Raw genomic sequence first — 20084 nt, forward strand, 5'->3', positions numbered from 1 at the left:
AACTCAGGTCGGCCACGTGCGGGGAAGCGCCCTCCCCGCTATCCTGTTGCTCTGGCCCTTGTCCAACGTGTTCTGCCCAGCACCCGTCCCGCCCCGTTGCCCAGGGTCTCCACCGGCAAGGGTTTGGGGTGACCGTCTCCAAGTCCACGTCTCGCCCCCAGCCGTGTCCACGGCACCTCTCCAGCCTCCCCTGCGCGGCTCTCACGCTCGTCCCGGTCTCTGGGGTCACACAGCGGGGGGGAGGGGGCGGATATCGGGAAGGGGCCTCACTCTGTCTTCCCAGAGCAGGACCCCGTCTGACCCTGGCCAGCGGGGAGCAGTCCGTGGCCCGCCCTGCACCCCTGGGCCCTGCCAGTGCGGGGACTGCTCGATTTCCCGTGTCTCCCCGGACACGAATCTCGAGTGCTTGTGTCTCTCGGCTTGCTTATTTGCCCCCTGGACAAGCCCGGGCTCTCCCCTGAACACGTCTCCCCCCCTCTCCTCTCCTCCCAGAATTCTCAGCAAGTTTTGTTCAATGTAAACTACTTGTGTCACTTTAAAAAAGCAAAGCAAGGGGCCGGAGTGATAGCACAGCGGGTAGGGCGTTTGCCTTGCACGCGGCCAACCTGGGTTCGATCCCCGGCATCCCATATGGTCCCCCAAGTACTGCCAGGAGCAATTCCTGAGTGCAGAGCCGGGAGTAACCCCTGAGCATCACTGGGTGTGACCTAAAAAGCAATAAAAAAAAAAAGCAAAACAAAACGGAACAAGAAAAAAAAGATGGTGTCAAGCCCCCGGGCGTCACGGAGGGACCGGAGCCTGGGGGCCTTGTGGGGGGGGCAGGCGGGGGGCGGGGAGGGTGACCCCAGGGCAGGGCCCGAGCCATCACCGCGTCTCTCTGGAGCAGGAGGACCACGACACCATGGAGGCCGACCTGGACAAGGACGAGCTGATCCAGCCCCAGCTCGGGGAGCTCGCGGGGGAGAAGCTGCTGACCACCGAGTACCTGGGCGTGAGTACCCGGGCAGGGCCGGGGGAGAGGGGCACGCCGCGGGGTGCCTGGGCAGGGCTGCGGGGTGCCTGGGTGGGTACCGTGTGGAGGGGGTCCCGGAAGGGGTGAGGGCGAGAGGGGGACCAGGCTGCTCTGAGAGCCGGACAAGAGTGGTTTCGGGGGCCGCAGCCCAGCGCCCCAGGCCTGTGGAACGGCATCCGTGCTGCCCTCCCCGGGGTGTGGCCCCTCCAGACGGGGTGTGGGGTGCTCGGAGGCAGCCGTGGGGACAGTCCGGGCCCGGCCCTGCGAGACGCCGGGTGTCAGGCAGCCCCTGGGGCCCGGGGTGCAGAGGGGGAGGCAGGCTGTGCCGGGCCCCTGAGCTCCACCCGGAAAGGAGACGCCCCTAGAAGCCTGCGCTGGTGGCGGGTGCGGGCGCAGCGGGAGCGGGCTGTGGGCAGGGCTGGCTGGCCGGGCCGGCTGCGCTGGGCCTCGCCCTGCCCGTCGGGATGGCTGGGCCGGCTGCGCTGGGCCTCTGCGGGCGGGGACGCGCCTCGAGAGCAGCGGTTTGGCTCCGGCTCGCTCGGGCCACTTTTCGGAGATTAGAGGGGACAAGTGTGAAAGGAGGGAAGCTGGGACGGGGTCCGGCTCCAGCAGTCCCGAGAGAGTCTGCCCGGACCCTCGACTGCGTGCAGGGTCCCTGCCTGCGGGGGCTGCACGGGGGAGAGGCGGGGGGAGGCCGCAAGGGGTCCAGGCTCTGCGGGACCCTTGCAAGGGTCTGTGGAGAGCAGAGGCTGACGGACACCCGGCCGTGGACCGGAAGATCAGCCGGTGAGAGACAGAGCCCCCCCTAGGCACAGCCGTGAGGAACCGTGGGCCACCGAGGGGGCCCCTGTCAGCCGTCTCACAGCCCAGAACGTGCCTCTCACCCTGTGAGGGGGACATGGCGGAGCGTTAGCAGCAAAGGAAGCAAGACGCAGAGCACTGGGTGTGATGCAGACTGCTCGGCAGTGGGACAGAGTACTAGTGATGGGGTACTAGTTAGTGGCGCAGATGACTAGTGGTGCAGGGTGCTGGTTAGTGGTGCAAGCCACTAGTTAGTGGTACATGTGGCTGGTTAGTGGTATAAGTGACTAGTTAGTGGTACATGTGACTGGTTAGTGGAACAGAGCATCAGGTAATGATACAGAGTACTGGCTAGTGGTACAAATAACTAGTTAATGGTGCAGAGGACCACTTAGTGGTACAGATGACTAGTTAGTGATACAGATGACTAGTTAGTGATATGGGAGACTAGTTAGTGGTACAGAGGACTGGCTAGTGGTACAGAGGACTGGTTAGTGGTACAGAGGACTGGCTAGTGGTACAGAGGACTGGTTAGTGGTGCAGACTGGTGAGGCACTGGGAAGATCTTCAATTAATGGTATCCAGAGCTTTCCCCATCACAGGCATTTTAAGCCCCATTCCTGTTCCTCAGACCTCACTGGCGGCTCCAAAAACAGTGCTCCCCTCATGCTATCACTTGCTTTGGGCAGGGAAGCACAGTGGGGCCCAGGCAGCAGGTGGCGTGCTCACCTTGTATGGTGCCTACCCGGGTTCGATCCCCAGCACCCCATCTGGTTTCCCGAGCACCACTGGGTGTGGCCCAAAACACACAGCCCAGGATGAAGCCCAGAGAGAGTTCCTGGCGCCCGGGAGAGGCGAGTGTCCCGCGTCCTGGGCTCCCGGCACAGCCGCCCGCCATGGTGCTTCCAGCCCCCGGTCTGTGCATTCCAACCCTGGACCAAGTGTCCATGAGCAAGGGGACAGGGTGGCCAGGGCTGGGGCTGTCTGCTGACCGCCAGGCTGCAGGCACCTCCTGGCTCATGACACTCACCTTGACCCGCCTCCAGTCCGGGGCACTGAGGACGTTTGTTAGTGGACTTGGGACATTCCAAAGAGCCTTAGCTAAAGCCTATTTTATGGGACTCTTCTCCCCTTCGGTCACAGTTCCTGGCCTAGGATTGAGCCCGGGGACACCGGGAGCCACTGGAAGTTTCCATTCCCAGCTCGGCTCTCCTTGCCCCCACCCCCCCAGCGTTGTGGCGGGCCGGGCTTCAGTCAAGGCTAGGTGGCTGCGCTGGGCCGAGACGCACCTGCCCACTGGGGGCTCCTGCCGGAAGCAGCTGCCACTGCGCCTTCCTCCCCGCTCCCACGTGCCAGGCCAGGCAGACAGTTTGTCAGGAGCAGCTAGGCGCCGTGGGCTTTGCCAACACCGTGTCCGAGGGTCCTATTCCCGAGACTTCATTGACCTCGGCAGGGGGCCTGGCAGAGGTCAGCAGACAGGGCGCCAGGACTGTGGGCGGGGCCTGGGCTGTGGGTGGGGCCTGGCAGGAGTTTCCCAGGGTGCCCCCCTCCTCCCACACTAAGGCATTGAAAGTCGCTTGGGGGTGCAGGGGGGCCCCACGCGTTCAGGCTGCAGCTGCGGGGGGCACGGCCGGGGAGCTGGCAGTGGGCGCATCCGGGCGCCACCACGAGGCCTGGTAGGGCTCCCGGGGGGGTGCCCGCCCTCGCTTCTCTGTGGTTCTTGCGGCACCATCCTGACTGTCCTCCCCAGAAAGGAGGCCCCGGGAGGCAGAGCAGGGCTGCGGGCCACGTGCCAGGCCAGGAGCCGCGGCTGACCGGCGTCTGGGATGGCTGCTGCTCCTGCCCGCTGGGAACATTCCGCCAAGGAAGCGCAGCGTCGGGCCGGAGAGGAGTTCCTGTAGGAAACGCGGGAGCCGGGGTAGAGCAAGCGCTGCGTTAGAGTGAGAGAAGAGGGGCTGGAGCGATGACACAGCGGGGAGGGCGTTTGCCTTGCATGCGGCCGACCCGGGTTCGAATCCCAGCATCCCATAGGGTCCCCTGAGCACCGCCAGGAGAAATTCCTGAGTGCAGAGCCAGGAGTAACCCCTGTGCATCGCCGGGTGTGACCCAAAAAGAAAAAGAAGAAATCACGGTCGAGTTCTTGCGATGTGAAAGAATTAGCAACACGAGCCGGAGAGCCAAGGACAGTGGGGAGGGCAGTCACTTTGGATGCAGCCAGCTCAGGTGCGATCCCCGGCGTGCCATAGGCTCCCCTGAATATCACCAGGAGCGACTCCTGAGTGCAAAGCCAAGAGTAACACCTGAGCATCGCCAGATATGGCCCCAAAATAAAACCAAGCTGAAAAAGAGGCAAATAGCACCAAGAGAAAAATCGGGGGGCGGGAGGGGCTGGTGGTTGTTGTGGTTTGTTTTGTTTTCCATCAGGGTTTTATTACCAAACTCCGTGTCGCAGCCCCGGCTCCCGTCCCGCTCGGTTTGCCCCGTGCCAGGGGGGTCAGCTCTTCCCAGCAGCGGGGAGTGAAACAGTGCCCTCCAGACAGTGAAAATCAGTCTTCCCTGCGCACTTGGCCAAATTGTGTTTCTTCTTCTTAGTAGAAATCGTTCTCTGAGCCCACACTCGGTGTGGGAGACACTGTGAAAGAATTGAGGATTATTAACTCTGTGAACACTTTCCTGACTTTTTTTTTGCTTTTGCTTTATTACTCCTGACAGTGCTCAGGGGACCATAGGGGATGCGGGAATCGAACCCGGGTCGGCCGCATGCAAGGCAAACACCCTACCCGCTGTGCTATCACTCCAGCCTCACTTACTGACTTTCTATGGGCTGTAGGGGGTGGGGAAAGGGTCAGACCCAGGCCAGACTCAGCCTGCAGGAGCCCGGGTTCAATCCCCCGACTGCCTCCAGTGGTGCCAGACGAGCACCCCCAGGAGCAAACTGCCAGCACCAAGCCAGGAATAGCCCCTGAGCACAGTGGGTTTGGCCCCTAAAATAAACACAAAAGAAAAGAATGGGACGCAAGCTTTGGGGCAAGCTTTTGCCCCACTCTTTTTAGTGTTGGGAAGTTAGCGGGTAGGGCGTTTGCCTAAAGCCGACCTGGGTTCAATTCCCGGCATCCCATCTGGTCCCCCAAGCCCTGCCAGGAGTGATCCCTGAGTGCAGAGCCAGGAGTTACCCCTGAGCACTGCTGGGTGTGGCCCCAAAACATCAAACAAATAAAGCCCCAGTGCCTAGGAAATACGTTTATACCTTAAGTGACATGTTCTGACGTCTTTGACCACTAGAAAAGTCACAGTCGGTCATAGACTTTGTGTGTGTGCGTGTGCATGTGTGTGTGTGTGTGTGTGTATGCATGCATGTGTGTGTGTGTGTGTGAGACTGTGTGTGCGTGTGTGTGTGTGTGTGTGTGTGTGTGTGTGTGTGTGTGTGTGTGTGTGTGTAAGAGACAGCCCTTTTCTTCAGCAGCAGGATCTTTCACACGCAAGCCGAGCCCCTCTGGATGAGTAAGGGACGCTGCCCTTGGGACCCCTTGCACTGCCCCTCAGTGTCCGCGGCCAGTCTGAGCATCCCCAGTCTGTGGGACACGGGGCTGTTGCCTTGTGCCGGTACATAGAGCTGTGTCTTGAGTGTTCCATGATCTGTGCTGGACGCTGGGCGCGGGTGGACAGGACATGCCGCAGGGTGGGAATCGCCTTCTGAAGCCCTGAGGCTGACGGGAAGCTGGAAAGGCCCCACCAGCCCCTCGCCCAGTGGCGTGTTTACGGTGAGGATCGGCACAGAAAGTGCATTTGCCAGCGGTTCCATCTCACCCGGTCTACACGGCTTCCATCCCAAACGGCCTTGAATCATCACTAACATAGGAAACCTGCATGCAAGGCTGAGCCTGGGGGTTAAGGCGCCTGCTCTGCCCGCCGCTGATCCAGGTTTGAATCCCCGGCACCCAGTAGGAGCCCTGTGCACCGCCAGGAGCAAGTCCTGAGCACCGCCAGGAGCGACTCCTGAGCACAGAGCCAGGAGTAAGCCCTGTGCACCGCCAGGAGCGACTCCTGAGCACAGAGCCAGGAGTAAGCCCTGAGTACCACCAAGAGCGAGTCCTGAGCACAGAGCCAGGAGTGAGCCCTGAGCACCGCCAGGTGTGACCCCCCCCCACACACACTGAAAACAGAGAGAGAAAAAGAGCCATGGGGAACATGCGTCCCCTGGCCCGAGATCCTGCCCACCCCCACAGTCATCTGGCCCCAGGGTCATCCTGCCAGGCCTGTGTGCGAGCACGGGTGAAGGCATCGCTTTGGACAGTCCTAGAACCTGGTTGTCGCTGGTGTTTAAAGCGAGCCCTGGGGCTGGAATGATGGCACAGCGGGGAGAGCCTTTGCCTTGCACGCAGCCGCCCCAGGTTTGATTCCCGACATCCCACATGGTCCCCCGAGCACTGCCAGGAGTGATTCCTGAGTGCAGACCCAGGAGGAACCCCTGTGCATCGCCAGGTGTGACCCCAAAGGCAAAAAGTAAATAAAATAACAAAGCAAGCCCCGTCCTTCACCCGAGTCTCACGGCGTGCAGCCGCTAGCGTCGTTCTCTCGTGACCGACCCGCTTTCCCTGCAGTTCCCTGTTTCTTGACTCCATCAGAGTTTTTAACAAACAGCTTGTTAATCGGGCGTTTCCTGCGCTGGAGCAAACTTTTGGTTTTGTCACTTTTTTACTCGGCTTTGCAACCCAGGGGTGCAAACATTTTATGACTCTTGATGTCAAATGCCCCAGTTGCTTTCCAAGCCCCCGCCGTTGTACCCGGCGCCTTTGTTGCTGGTTCCTTTGTTGCTTTTTTTTTTCTTTTTTGGGCCACACCAGGCGATGCACAGGGGTTACTCCTGACTGCACGTAGGAGTTATTCCTGGCACTGCTCAGGGGACCCTATGGGATGCTGGAAATCGAACCCGGGTCGGCTGCATGCACGGCAAACGCCCTCCCCGCTGTGCTATGGCTCCAGCCCCAGTGGTTCCTTTCTTCGCCCGCTGGTGCCTTCTGTCTTGTGACTTGGCTCTGGGGATTCTCTGCCCAGTGTGTGTCTTAGGTTGGTATGACGACTTCACTAAGGAAAGTTTTGACCTTGTAAATTACTGTCAGCACTTCTTCCTGACTTGCCTACTCACTGCCCTATTGTTCTCATTATGTGAAAATGTTTGATTTCTCTTTTCATGTGTACAGGGCCGTGGGAAGGGATCGGCCACACCCGGCTGCACTCGGCAGTTATTCCAGGCTCTGTGCTCAGGGGTCACTCCTGGCTGGGCTCAGGGACCATATGCAGTGACAGGCATGGAACGGGGGTCATGACCAGACCCCTGAGCTCCTATACTGCTTCTCTCGCTCCCGTGAAAATATTGTTTTATGGTTGTTTCGGTTTTTTATGAAAGTAAATTCTTCCTTTCACCCATTCTCACCTGCAGGGCTCGGTTCAGCTTTGTGTATTCAACTGCTTATTCACCCCTTTCCTGTCACGAGGCTGATGCCCCATTTGCGCTGACCCGGGGTCCACTCCTGGCCATACACAACCCGGTGGGTGCTGCCTGGGCCCAGCAGTGCCGGGCCACGAGCCCCCCACAGTGACGTTTGAGCACCGGGGTCTCTGCATGGCCGGCACGTGCTCCAGCCCCCCCACCCCCAGCCATACCCCCCACCCCACCCCAGCAGCCCGGCTCCATGGGGCTGTTTTTGTAGACGTTCACACCGCTAGGTGATGTGCCAGCCAAGGGGTTTGCCCCTGTGTTTGGCTGGTCAGAGTGACCGTGACCTGCTGTCATCCTGTTCTTTCCTCCTGCAGATCATGACCAACACAGGCAAGGCGAGGCCGAAGGGGCCGGCCGACGGGCGGTGGAGCCGGGACGAGCCCCTGCGCCGGCCCGTGACCCCCGGCGGACACAGGAGCGGGGGCCCCTCGTAAGTCCGGGCGCGGGCAGCGCGTGTCTCTCTCAGCTTCACTCGGAGTCGTCAGGGGTGCGTGTCTAAGATGCCAAATAAACTCGGAGCGTCGGAAACCATTTTTCGCTCCGTTTTTTTTTTTTCCCTCTTCCGGGGATGAGCCTCCCTCCTCCGCCAGAGCCCGTGTCTGCTTGCAAACCACGAGGAAGCAGTGGAGGAAGCAGTGGAGCGTGGCACTCCAGGGCCACTTCCCGCCACGGTCCCCGAGGAGCCAAGGGCGGGGGGGTGGGGGGGGCCGTTCCTGAAGAAAGGCCCGAGGGAGCGGCAGGTGCTGGCCGAGCCTCCAGAGTGCTGTGACTTAATCCTTGTGTGTCCCTTTGCTCCTGTCCGTTGACACAAACAAAACAAAACGGGTCTCCCTGGAGCCCGGCCCCTGTGGGCCACACCGTCCGGGGCCACCTCGTCACACTGCTGCGCCCTTCGCTCTGCGGCCGGAGGGAAGCAGGTGCCAGTGGGGGCATCAGAGGGAGAGTAGCGGGCGTGACCAGGGTCTGTCCTCCAACCCTTGGGGGTGTCCTCCAGGCGTCCCCCGTGTTTTGCTGCATCCTGGGGTGCCAGCAGCTGCCTGTGACACTGAGAGGGGTCCCCGCAGGGCCTGCCACATGCAGCTCTGGGCCACGATCCCCCCCAACCCCACCGTCCCGAGTCCTGTCCGCGCTCGGGGACACGCCCGGTGAGCACGTCAGAGCTGAGTCCATCTGAAAGCGTCAGCCTCTGCCTTCCATTTTGAGCCCCTTCTTTCTTTTTTTTTTTGGGGGGGAGGGTCATACCCAGCGATGCACAGGGGTCACTCCTGGCTCTGCACTCAGGAATTACCCCTGACAGTGCTCGGGGGACCACATGGGATGCTGGGAATCGAACCCTGGTCGGCCGCGTGCAAGGCAAACGCCCTACCTGCTGTGCTATCGCTCCAGCCCCTCAAGCGCCTTATTTCTAAAGAACTAATTTGGAGGGTTTGGTTTTGTTTGGGGGCCCTACCTGGCCATTCTCAGGGGCTGCTCTTGGCGCTGTAGCCAGAAATGACTCACTCCCGGAGGTGCCCGGGGGACGATGTGGGCTGCCGGCCGTGTGCAAGGCAAGCGCCCTGGCTGCTGTGCGGCTGTCCCGGCCCCTAAGGACTAATATTTATAAGCGACCGTGTAGCGGCATATATAGTTGATATCTTTGCCTCTCTTTTCAAACCTACAGCCGGAATTTTGTGGTTGTTGTGACCTCCAGGAAAAGCTGGGAATGTTTCAGGGGAGAGCCAGGCAGCGGTGGTCAGCAGCTGGCCATACCTGCATGCCGTGCGCACAACCGTCTTGTGTACCTTGCCAGACTGTCTGGAGGTCGTGACCGTGAAGGGCTTCCAGCCCAGGGCTGGGGCCGTGCCACATACGCTGCTACGCGCCCCGCCTATCGTGGCATTCATTTTGGGCAAAATGGTGGAAGGATTTGCAGAATCTGGATCCCCACCTCTCGAAAAAACGAAGATCCTGGAGCCCCGGGATAGTACAGTGGGGAGGGCACTTGCCTGTGTGTAGCTGACCCGGGTTCGATCCCCAGCACCCCAGATGGTGATCACCCACCAGAGTGATCCCTGAGTGCAGAGCCAGGAGTAAACCCTGAGCACCACTGGGTGTGGCCCCCAAGCAGAAACAAAGAAAAGAATAAGAAGACTCTGTCCTTATTCAAACAATAGCCTGTTGGGGGCTGGAGCGATAGCACAGCGGGGAGGGCGTTTGCCTTGCACGCGGCCGACCCGCCTGGGTTCGATTCCCAGCATCCCATATGGTCCCCCTGAGCACGTCCAGGAGTAATTCCTGAGTGCAGAGCCAGGAGTAACCCCTGAGCATCGCCAGGTGTGACCCAAAAACCAAAAAAAAAAACAAAAAAACAAACGATAGCCTGAGACACTGGCCATAATTTAACACCAGTTTATTTACCTTTTAAAAAAATTCTAATAGTGGCTGGAGTGATAGTACAGCAGGTAAAGCACCTGCCTTGCGCACGGCCGACCCGGGTTTGATCCCTGGACCCCCGTATGGCTCCCTGAGCACCACCAGGAGTAATTCCTGAGTGCAGAGCCAGGAGTAACCCCTTGAGCATCTCTGGGTATGGCCCAAACAGCTAAAAGAAAAAAAAATTTAAAATGTCTTATAAACCATTAACTTTATAAAATTATTTCGATTCCTTCTGGGGTATACGCCCCTGCCTTCAGAGAAACATCACCGACCCGAGGATGTTTCTCTTAGAGATGCGGAGACGCGAGTAAACGGGTGCTCTAAACAATGGGTACCTGCCCCTTTTTTTTTTTTTTTTCTGCTTTTTGGGTCACACCTGGCAATGCACAGGGGTTCCTCCTGGCTCTGCACTCAGGAATTACTCCTGGCAGTGCTCAGGGGACCATATGGGATTCTGGGAATCGAACCCGGGTCGGCCGCGTGCAAGGCAAACACCCTACCTGCTGTGCTATTGCTCCAGCCCCTTTGCTGGTTGTGTGTGTGTGTGTGTGTGTGTGTGTGTGTGTGTGTGTGTGTGCTGCTTGTTTTGTGGAAGGAAAGAGAGGATGTTTCTCCTGGCCGTTGCAGCTGGCCCCTGCTTTGCTGAACATGTCCTTACTAGGACCATCATCCTGCACCCCACCCTGGGCCTTCACACCCAGACATCTGCCGCTTTGGAGTCTGGTGTGGGGGCCGGAGAGATAGTCCAGTGGGTAGGGCATTTGCCTTGCACACAGCTGGCCCGGGTTCAATTCCCAACACCCCATCGGGTCCCCCGAGCACCACCAGGGGTCTTCCAGGATCCCTGAGCACAGAGCCAGGAGCGTGTCAGATGTGCCCCTCTCCCCGACCCATGAGAAAACGAACAGTGCGGGGTGCTCGGTGCTGTAGACACCGAGAATGGGGGCTCCTGCCTCTGGAGGGAGACGAGTGTGCAGTGGGGGAGGGTGTCCTCTCCTCCTTAAAGGAGGAGGTGCCGTGGGTGGGCGTTTGCCTTGCACACAGCCGACGAGGCTAGATCCCCGGCACCCTGTATGGTCCCTGAGCACCGCCAGGAGTGACCCCTGTGTGCAGAGCCAGGAGGAGCCCTGAGCACTGCCAGGGGGTGTCCAAACACCAAAAAGAAAGCCTGTCTCCGAGGGTCTCCAGCCGCACCCACGTTTTACTCCATGTTTCGGGGCCGTGGCCGGGGGAGTCTCGTCCTCCCGGCCTCGTGGACTCTGGGAGGAGGCGATCTCACCTGTGGGTTCCTCCCGAGACCCAGACGCCCACAGACAGACCCTCAGGGGGGTTGTTACAGCGCGGTAAGGTGAGGCAGAGCCCCGGGCCCGCCCGCGGGAGAGGGCCACGAGGCAGCGGCTGAGACGGCGGCACGAGGCGGGGGTGGCCGTGTGGCCAGGCCAGGCCAGGCAGCGCCTCAGAACCTGTCCAGGTTTCCAGTGTTGAGGGCGGCTGTGTCGGGAGCCGGGAGGGCAGAACCTTCCAGAAACCGCCTGGGGTCATGTTCACCAGAACACCCGCTTTGTAGTCAAGGCTGGACATAAGCCCTCGGTGCCCGGGGCCCCAGCCTCAGACCCCACCCGCCCCCCCCCCTGCCCCTGCACATCTGTCGCTGGACGTCTCGATTCACTTTTCCACTCATCTCCCCCCCTCCTGCCTTCTGTGGGGCCCCTGTGCCTGCCTCGGCTTCCCCAGCTGTCGTTCCACCTCAGCCCACGGCCGCGGCCACCTCTGCAAGCCGGTTGAGTGCCCGGCTCTCCTGCTCCCACGTCCACCCACGCCTCCCAGTCTGACCCAGATGTCCCCCCGGGGCCCCCATACCGTCTTTCCTGTGTCCCGGGAGTGGCACTAAGGCTACCCCCCACGGCCCCCCGACCTTTGAGAACACCGTCACAGAGGTCACTTCTGAGACTGGGGGGGCGGGGGTGCTGCCCATGGCCCCCACCGACACCCTGGACTGCCCGGCCTCGAGTCTGTCTCCAGGACTCGCCCCCCCAGAGCACTGGAGCTGGCGGGCCAGAAGCCCCGGGGGAGCCAGAGCGAGAGCACAACGGGGAGGGCACCTCCCTTGCACACGGCCGAGCCAGGCTCAGTCCCCGGCACCCCGTAGGGTCCCCCGAGCCCACCAGGAGTGATCCCCGAGTGCAGAGCCAGGAGTCAGCCCTGGGCATCGCCAGGTGTGACCCAAGAACAAAAAGTGAGCAAAGGAGAAAAGAAGCCCGGGAGGGTGCAGCCGAGCACTGCGGGACTCCGCGGTGCGGCCAGCAGGTCCTGCTCCGTCTCTGGAAGCAAGCGAGAGGGTGGCGGGGTGCCAGCGAGGGCCCGAGGCCGGTGACATCAGGGGACGGCACACCTTCCCGGGCGCTGCCAAGACCGTTACACAGGGCACAGAGGACTTCAGAGGCCAGCACGTGTCTGAGTGTGTCTGTGTGTCTGTGTCTCTCTGTGTGTCTGTGCGTGTCTGAGTGTGTCTGTGTGTGTGTCTGTGTCTCTGTGTCTCTCTGTGTCTCTCTGTGTCTCTGTGTGTCTGTGCGTGTCTGAGTGTGTCTGTGTGTGTGTCTGTGCGTGTCTGAGTGTGTCTATGTGTGTCTGTGCGTGTCTGAGTGTGTCTGTATGTGTGTCTGTGTGTGTGTCTCTCTCTCGTCTCTCTGTGTCTCTGTGTGTCTGTGCATATCTGAGTGTGTGTCTGTGTGTGTCCGTGTGTGTCTCTGTCTGTGTGTCTGTGCGTTTCTGTGTGTCTGTGTGTCTGTGGTTCTGTGTGTGGTTCTGTGTGTGTGTCTCTGTGTCTCTGTGTCTGTGTCTGTGTTTGTGTCTGTGTGTGTCTGTGTTTCTATGTCTGTGTGGTTCTGTGTGTCTGTCTGTGTCCGTGTGTGCCTGTGTGTGTGTCTGTCTGTGCGTGTCTGTGTGTCTGTGTCCGTGTGTGCCTGTGTGTCTGTCTGTCTGTGCGTGTCTGTGTGTCTGTGTGTGCCTGTGTCTGTGTGTGTTTCTGTGTGTCTGTGTGGTTCTGTGTGTGCCTGTGTGTGTCTGTGTGTGTCTGTATGCCTCTGTGTATGTCTCTGTGTGTGTCTCTGTGTGTCTGTGTCTGTGTGTCTGTGTATGTCTGTGTCTGTGTGTCTGTGTATATCTTTGTGTCTGTGTATGTCTGTGTCTGTGTCTGTGTCTGTGTATGTCTGTGTGTGTCTGTGTCTGTGTGGTTCTGTGTATGTGGTTCTGTGTGTGTGTTTGTGTGTGTCTGTGTGTCTGTCTTTGTGTCTGTGTGTATCTGTGTGTCTCTGTCTGTGTGTGTCTGTGTCTGTGTCTGTGTGTGTTTCTGTGTATCTGTATATGTCTGTGTGTGCCTGTGTGTGTCTGTGTATGTCTGTGTCAGTGTCTGTAACTGTGTGTCTGTATGTTTCTGTGTATGTCCTTGTGTGTGTCTCTGTGTGTCTGTGTCTGTGTGCATCTGTGTGTCTGTGTCTGTGTATGTCTGTGTCTGTGTGTGTGTCTGTGTCTGTGTATGTCTGTGTGTGTCTGTGTGGTTCTGTGTATGTGGTTCTGTGTGTGTGTTTGTGTGTGTCTGTGTGTATCTCTATGTCTGTGTCTGTGTATGTCTGTGTGTGTCTGTGTGTCTGTGGTTCTGTGTATGTGGTTCTCTGTGTGTGTGTGTCTGTGTGGTTCTGTATGTCTGTGTCTGTGTATGTCTGTGTGTGTCTGTGTGTCTGTGGTTCTGTGTATGTGGTTCTGTGTGTGTTTGTGTGTGTCTGTGTGTGTGTCTGTGTGTGGCCTGTGGCCCTGCACTAACAGCTCCGTCTCACTCTCCTCCACAGGTTCCAGGACTGTCCGGCGTCTCCTCAGACGGCGCGACACCCCAGAAACGGCTACTTCCCGGCACTGCCCCCCACCCTTCTCCCCGCCTACAAGGGGGGTGAGCCCGGGGCCCCCCCGCCTCGCGTGTCCTCCTCACGTGAGTGTGTGTGAGAGCCCCCCTCCCACCCCAGAAGACTCAGCCCTGGGGTCTCCTGTGCGGGCACCTCATCCCTGGGGAGGGTCAGTTGCCCGCCGGACGCCCGGGCCGCACTGTGTGGCCGTGTGGACCCCATCCCGTGTGCCATCCCACCCCAGCTGCCACCTGGGCGCCCACCCAGGTCTGCTCCAGCGCGCCCCCTCGGTGGGCTGCAGATTACTGACCCCCCCTCACCTGCCCTCTCCACTCTCATCGGGTGGACAAGCCACCACCTGCTGGCCTCCGTTGCCCGCGCCATCCTGGCCCCCCCGTGGGCCGCTGCGCCCCAAGCCGCCGTCCCCCACCCTGTCTCTTGCTCTTCAGCCCTCTGCATGGGGGAGCCGTTGGCAGGCGGGGGGCGGGGGGGGGGTCCTGGGCCCAGACGCTGCCTTAGGGGCGCAGCTTCCTGAGCCATGGCGCCCGGGCCCTGCCCCGTCCAGCTCCCCGCCCCGGGCCTCCCTCTCCCTCCCTGCTGCACCCGGGCCCCACACACGACTGCTGTGGGGTCTGGCCCTTGCCTCAGTCAGCACCAGGGAAAGTCCCGAGGGGACACGCGGGACCCCCAGCCACTCGCCACCCGCTGGCAGGTCTGTGCCGGGCCGGAGCAGTAGCACAGCGGGAGGCACTTGCCTCACCGTGACCAACCCGGATTCCATCCGCGGTACCGTATGAGCGCCCCCAGGAGTGACCCCTGAGCACAGAGCCAGGAGTCAGCCCCGGGCACCGCCAGGTGTGGCTCTAAGACCAGGGGAAGGTGCGTCCTTTGGAAGCAGAGGCAGCAGAACCGCGGGCTCCCGGGGCACACTCGCCCCTTCGGGTCTGCAGGGTGTGGCCGGGGGGAGTTGTCCTCATCCCCCAGCAACGGAGATTGCCTCGGATTGTGTGACCCTGTGTCATCTACACCCAACAGAGAGGAAATAGTGCTAGTCCCAGGAAAGACTGCACACGCGTGTTCTCTCTCTTACACATACACACACACATACACACAAGCTCACACACATACACTCACATACACACTCATACACACAAGCTCATATACACACATACACTCACACACACACTCATACACACACACTTACACAATCACATACATACAAACATACACATATACATTCACACATATACTCACCAACACACTCATTCACACACAGACACACACACTCACATGCACACAAAGTCACACATACACATTCACACACACATACAAACACAGTCATTCACACACAGACACACAAGCTCACACACATACACTCACATACACACACTCATACACATAAGCTCATATACACACACATACACTCACGCACACATTCATACACACACACTTACACACTCACATACACACAAACACACACATATACATTCATACACTCACGAACACTCATTCACACAGACACACTTACACACTCACATACACACATATACATTCACACACACTCACAAACACTCATTCACACATAGACACACACTTACACACTCACATACACATAAACTCACACACATACATTCACACACACATACACTCACGAACACACATTCACACACAGACACACAAGCTCACATGCATACACCCACATCACACACTCACATTGACACGTGCTTACATGCACACATACGTTTATACATACTCACACATTCACACTCACAGACTCACACAAACATACTTGCCTCACATGGGCATGTTCACACACACTGCCTTCTGCACACATACACTCACACTCACATTCTCACACACACACATTCACAGTCACAAACTCACATCAGCCTATGCTCACACATTCGCACACACTTGCCTCTCTACATATGTGTTCACAGACACATGCCTGCTTACTCACAGGCATGTTCACACACATGCTTGCCTCACATGGGCGTGTTCACACACACACCTGCCTCACACCTGGGCATGTTCACACACAGCTGCCTCATACATGGGCGTGTTCACACACACACACCTGCCTCATACACAAGTGTGCTCACACACACACACCTGCCTCGCACATGAGCATGCTCACACACACACACACACACTTGCCTCACACACAGGTGTGTTGCTTCACACATGGGCATGTTCACACCTGCCTCACATATGGGCATGTCACACACACACACACATCTGCCTCATACACAAGTGTGCTCACTCACACACACACCTGCCTCACACATGGGCAGGCTCACACACACACACTTGCCTCGAACACAGGTGTATTGCTTCACACATGGGCATGTTCACACACACACACACACACCTGCCTCGCACACAGGCGTGCTCACACCCCACTCGGATCCCAGCTTCCTCCCCGTGGGGTCCCGACACGTGGTGCCTGGAAGGGACCAGCCGAGTCTGCACGGCCACGACACCCCCGGGAGCCCGTCCTGGGGGACGCGGCCCAGGCACCGCCCCGGGAGCCCGTTCTAGACACAGGTCCCGAGAGTTTTCCGGAAGGAGGGGGAGGCCCTGCAGGGGGAGAGGAAGCGGGTCCTGCGGTGGTGCTGGAGTCTGTGCAGACGTGTGCGGGCACGGGGCGGCCTGCACACTCGGGGAGGGGCAGGTCACGGGAGACGCTGCTGCTGCGTCCCGGGCCCGGGCGTCTGGGGGGCAGCCTCCGGCGGCCCTGGCGTGTGCCGAGGGGAACCGGGGGGGGGGCAGCCGGGGGTGATGTGGGAGCAGCTGGGGTCAGGGGGGCAGCTGGGGTCATGGGGCAGCTGGGGTCAGGGGGTCAGCTGGGGGTCATGGGGGCAGCTGGGGTCACGGGGGCAGCTGGGGTCAGGGGGGCAGCTGGGGGTCAGGGGGGCAGCTGGGGTCATGGGGCAGCTGGGGTCAGGGGGAAGCTGGGGTCACGGGGGCAGCTGGGAGTCACAGGGGCAGCTGGGAGTTACGGGGGCAGCTGGGGTCGGGGGGCAGCTGGGGATCATGGGGGCAGCTGGGGGTCACGGGCGCAGCTGGGGTCAGGGGGGCAGCGGGGGATGTGGGAGCAGCTGGGGGTCACGGGGGCAGCTGGGGTCACGGGGGCGGCTGGGGTCACGGGGGCAGCTGGGGGTCACGGGGGCAGCTGGGGTCAGGGGGCAGCTGGGCAAGGGTGGGCTGAGGCGCGGTGGTCCCGTGAGGGCACTCACAGGGCCCTTGTCGGTGCCCTCGGCACCCCGGGCTTCCGTTCCCAGCCACACCCGTGTCCCCCTTGGCGGCGTCTGTGGAGATCCCGGGGCCCCGGGTGCGGCATCCTCCGGGCCTCGCTGACCCGGTCTCTCCTGCCCCCAGCCGCCTTCCACGCCAGGCCCGGGGAGTGGGTGCCTGCCGGACGCCAGGGCCAGCCGAGGGAGGCGCCCCGGGAGCCGGGGGGCGCCGAGACCACCAGGTAGGCTGGGCGGGGCAGGCTCCCGCCGGGGACCGTGGGTTCTGGGGGCCAGGCCAGGGGAGGGCCAACTCTAAGGCCGGGGCTGACCCCGGCGCTGGGCCTGACCCCGGGGTCTTGGCGTTTGGCAGGAGGGAGCGCGGGGAGCAGGGGGGGAGGGTCCCGCCAGCTTCCTGCCGGGAAAGAAAACCGTTTTCTCTGCTCCGCTCCCGGCCCTGGGGCATTCCCGGGCTTCACGGAGCCCCTGGCCAGGCCGAGCTGCTCCCAGGTGAGGGTCCTTGTGTCTGGGGGCCGGGTAGAGGCCAGTTAGGGGGAACCTCCAGGCCTCTGGCCAATGGCTCAGCCGTGGCCGGGTTCCTCCGGGGTCTGGGGCTTAGGGCGCTGTGTCACGGTGCTCATGGTCCCCAGGGCTGAGCCCCACTTCTGCTCCCGTCCCCCCAGAGGCGCGCCCCAGAGCCAGCGGGGCGGGACCCCAGCCTGTGTTCTGGAAGCCCCTCCCCCAGCTTCTCCACCACGGGTGGGGGCGCCCATGGGGCCAACCTGGTGTCCCGCCCCCTCGCTCAGCTTCAGCTTCGTGCCTGGGTTTCTGTGTGCGGGAAAGGAGGACCAGCTGAAGGGGCAGCTATGCCCTCAGCCACGGAAGATTCCGGAATGTTCTGTCCCCACCACAGAGCTAACTAAGCAGCCCCTTCTCCTCCCTGCCCCAGCCCTCACCAGGGGACAGTGTCCACTCTGTCATCCTGGGGTCCAGCACGGACTTCCGCAAATGCCTGGGCATTTGTCCCTGGGCCCCCGCGACCGGCCCGGAGCAGGTGTCCCCCTCGGCGGAGCTGGCCACTGTCCCCTCTTCCCCCTGCCCTCTCTGCATCCCTCCACTCCGGCAGCCTTATTGTCCAGGTGGGACCCATGGAGGTGATGTCACGGTCACCCATTCGTCCAGCTGTGCCTGGGCCACCGAGCTGGGGCGCTGACCTCCCTGGAAGCTGGGGTCAAGGGTCAGCGTCAGCCCCATGCCCTCCTGCTTCCCTTCCTCCTCACCGCTGTCTAGACCCTACTCCTGGCAGGCTTGAGGGACCCGCCGGGGTGCCAGAGGTCGAACCCAGGTCAGACACATGTGAGGCCAACGCTCTACCTGCACTGCTGTCGCTCCGCCCCGCCTCCCTCCCTCCCTCCCTCCCTCCCTCTCCATTTCATTCCTTTTGTTTTAGGGCCACACCCAGCAGTGTAGGAATCACTCACACAATCACTCCAGGTGGTGCTGGGGGTTGAACCCAGGTCAGCCCTGTGCCACGTGAGCCCCCACAAGGGCTCACTCCGAGTGATGCTCACGGGACCCCGTGGTGCCAGGGACAGCGCCGGGGGTCCCACGTACAGCCCCCACACACAGTGGTCCGGCGGGCCTGGCTCCCGGTCAGTGCCCCTCCCTGGGGCGCGCTCTGGGACAGGGGTTCCCGCCTCCACACACCGCCCTGGGCTCCCTGTGACTTGGGACTCGCCTTCACATTCCAGGGACTTGGCGTCGGCCTTCCCCCGAAAGCCCCGGACCCCCCGGACGCCGGAGATCCTGGACCTGAACCCACCCAAGGCCAAGGCGTCGGCCCCGGCCCCTCAGTTCTCCTCGTGGGGGCCCCAGCAGGCCGGCCGCCCCAGCTCCACCCCCTCCCTCAGGGGCCTGCACAGTGAGTGTGGCGGGGGGCCCCCCCCCGGCATTGCCCTGCCCCGGGACTGTGGAGGGGCTCAGTGTTGGTGGGGGACCCCGGCCGTGTCGAGCTTGGAAGCATCTGTGGGGCCTCCAGGTGGGGGGCAGCTGTCCACAGCCCACCGGGGCCAGCAGCTGCTCCGGAGCCTGGACACGGGTCGGGCGGGGCCTGGGGCCCACTCTGCCACCGCCCCTCCCCCTCCTGTCCCCCGCCCCCCCCCCCCACTCTCCCTTTAGAATTGGGCCTTTCTAAGGGCTTATAATAGACAAATAATAGACCAGAGAGAGACAGAGAGAGATGGGAAACAAAGGGACAGGCCAGGCCGAGTGAGTCACCCTCAGGACGGGGAGGGGGAGGGCTGGTCCCTCCCCCGTCCCTGACACCGGCTCAGGGTCACGGTCCGGGTCAGGCTGCACCTGTGTGTCCAGGCCTCGCCCCCTCTCCCCGCCTGCCCGCCAGCCGGGGGCCCCCCCAGGGCTGCGGGCCCGGCAGAACGGGGCAGGGCCGGGAGGGCGCCCTCGGGGCAGAGCAGGGATCGTGTGGGACAGACGGGCTCTGTCCCGAGGCGGCGCTGGCACCCTGGCCCTCTCCCCGCAGGCAGCCCGCCCCACAGGAAGTGAGGCCGCAGCTGCAGGGGCAGATGCGCAGAGGCCAGGCACAGTGGACACCACAGTGGACCGTCCGCCGTCCTCGCCCCGACCTCAGGCAGACCAGAGACCCGGCGGCACCTCCTGGTCCCACAGTCTGGGCTCGGCGCCTGGGGTGCAGGCCCACCTGCTCGGCCCTTGGCCCCCTCCACCATGAAGTCCCCCCCGGCCCCTCACAAGGTGGGGCCCCTCTGGGGCCGTGTCGTGCCCCAGGAAGGAGATCTCTGCAGCCTGCGTGGCCAGAAGCACCCCCAGCCCCCAGGGGACAGCATCTGAACTCCACTAAATACTTTGAAATAAAATACTTTCGTCTATTGGTTGGTTTTTTGTTTTTCTGTTTGTTTTGGGGTGTGGGGCCCGCACCAGGCAGTGCTCAGGGCTCTCTCCCGGCTCAGTGCTCAGGGATCACTCTGAACAGTGCTCAGGGGACCAAATGCGACACTGGGCATCGAACAGGGTCTGGCCATGTGCAAGGCAAGTGCCCTACCTACTGTCCTATCTCTCTGGGCCCCCAGTGTGGTCCTGGAGGCCCCGGGATCAGAGTGCCGCCTGCCTAAAGGCCACTGAGGGTCCCCGTATTCCCCGGGGGCTGTGGGCCGGGGACTGCAGAGCAGAGGCTGGGTGGCATCAGCACCTTG

At 61.3% G+C, this 20084-nt stretch overlaps 1 protein-coding gene across 3 annotated transcripts in view; it reads left to right on the top strand.

Annotated features, from left to right (window-relative positions):
- The window catches only part of ARMC9 (armadillo repeat containing 9), an 82497-nt gene extending 62737 nt beyond the window's left edge, over nucleotides 1-19760 (top strand). For 2 of the 3 annotated variants that reach the window (XM_055122550.1, XM_055122549.1), the window contains exons 20-25: nucleotides 884-991; nucleotides 7628-7743; nucleotides 13574-13710; nucleotides 17006-17102; nucleotides 18609-18778; nucleotides 19397-19760. In XM_055122550.1, the coding sequence (XP_054978525.1) occupies nucleotides 884-991; nucleotides 7628-7743; nucleotides 13574-13710; nucleotides 17006-17102; nucleotides 18609-18778; nucleotides 19397-19419 (651 nt within the window). In that variant the 3' untranslated portion in view covers nucleotides 19420-19760. The remainder of the gene's footprint in view (nucleotides 1-883; nucleotides 992-7627; nucleotides 7744-13573; nucleotides 13711-17005; nucleotides 17103-18608; nucleotides 18779-19396) is intronic. The other variant, XM_055122551.1, reaches the window with a different exon arrangement.
- Nucleotides 19761-20084: the final 324 nt, after the last annotated feature.

This window comes from Sorex araneus, chromosome X (assembly GCF_027595985.1).
Source record: "Sorex araneus isolate mSorAra2 chromosome X, mSorAra2.pri, whole genome shotgun sequence".
Taxonomy (NCBI): domain Eukaryota; kingdom Metazoa; phylum Chordata; class Mammalia; order Eulipotyphla; family Soricidae; genus Sorex; species Sorex araneus.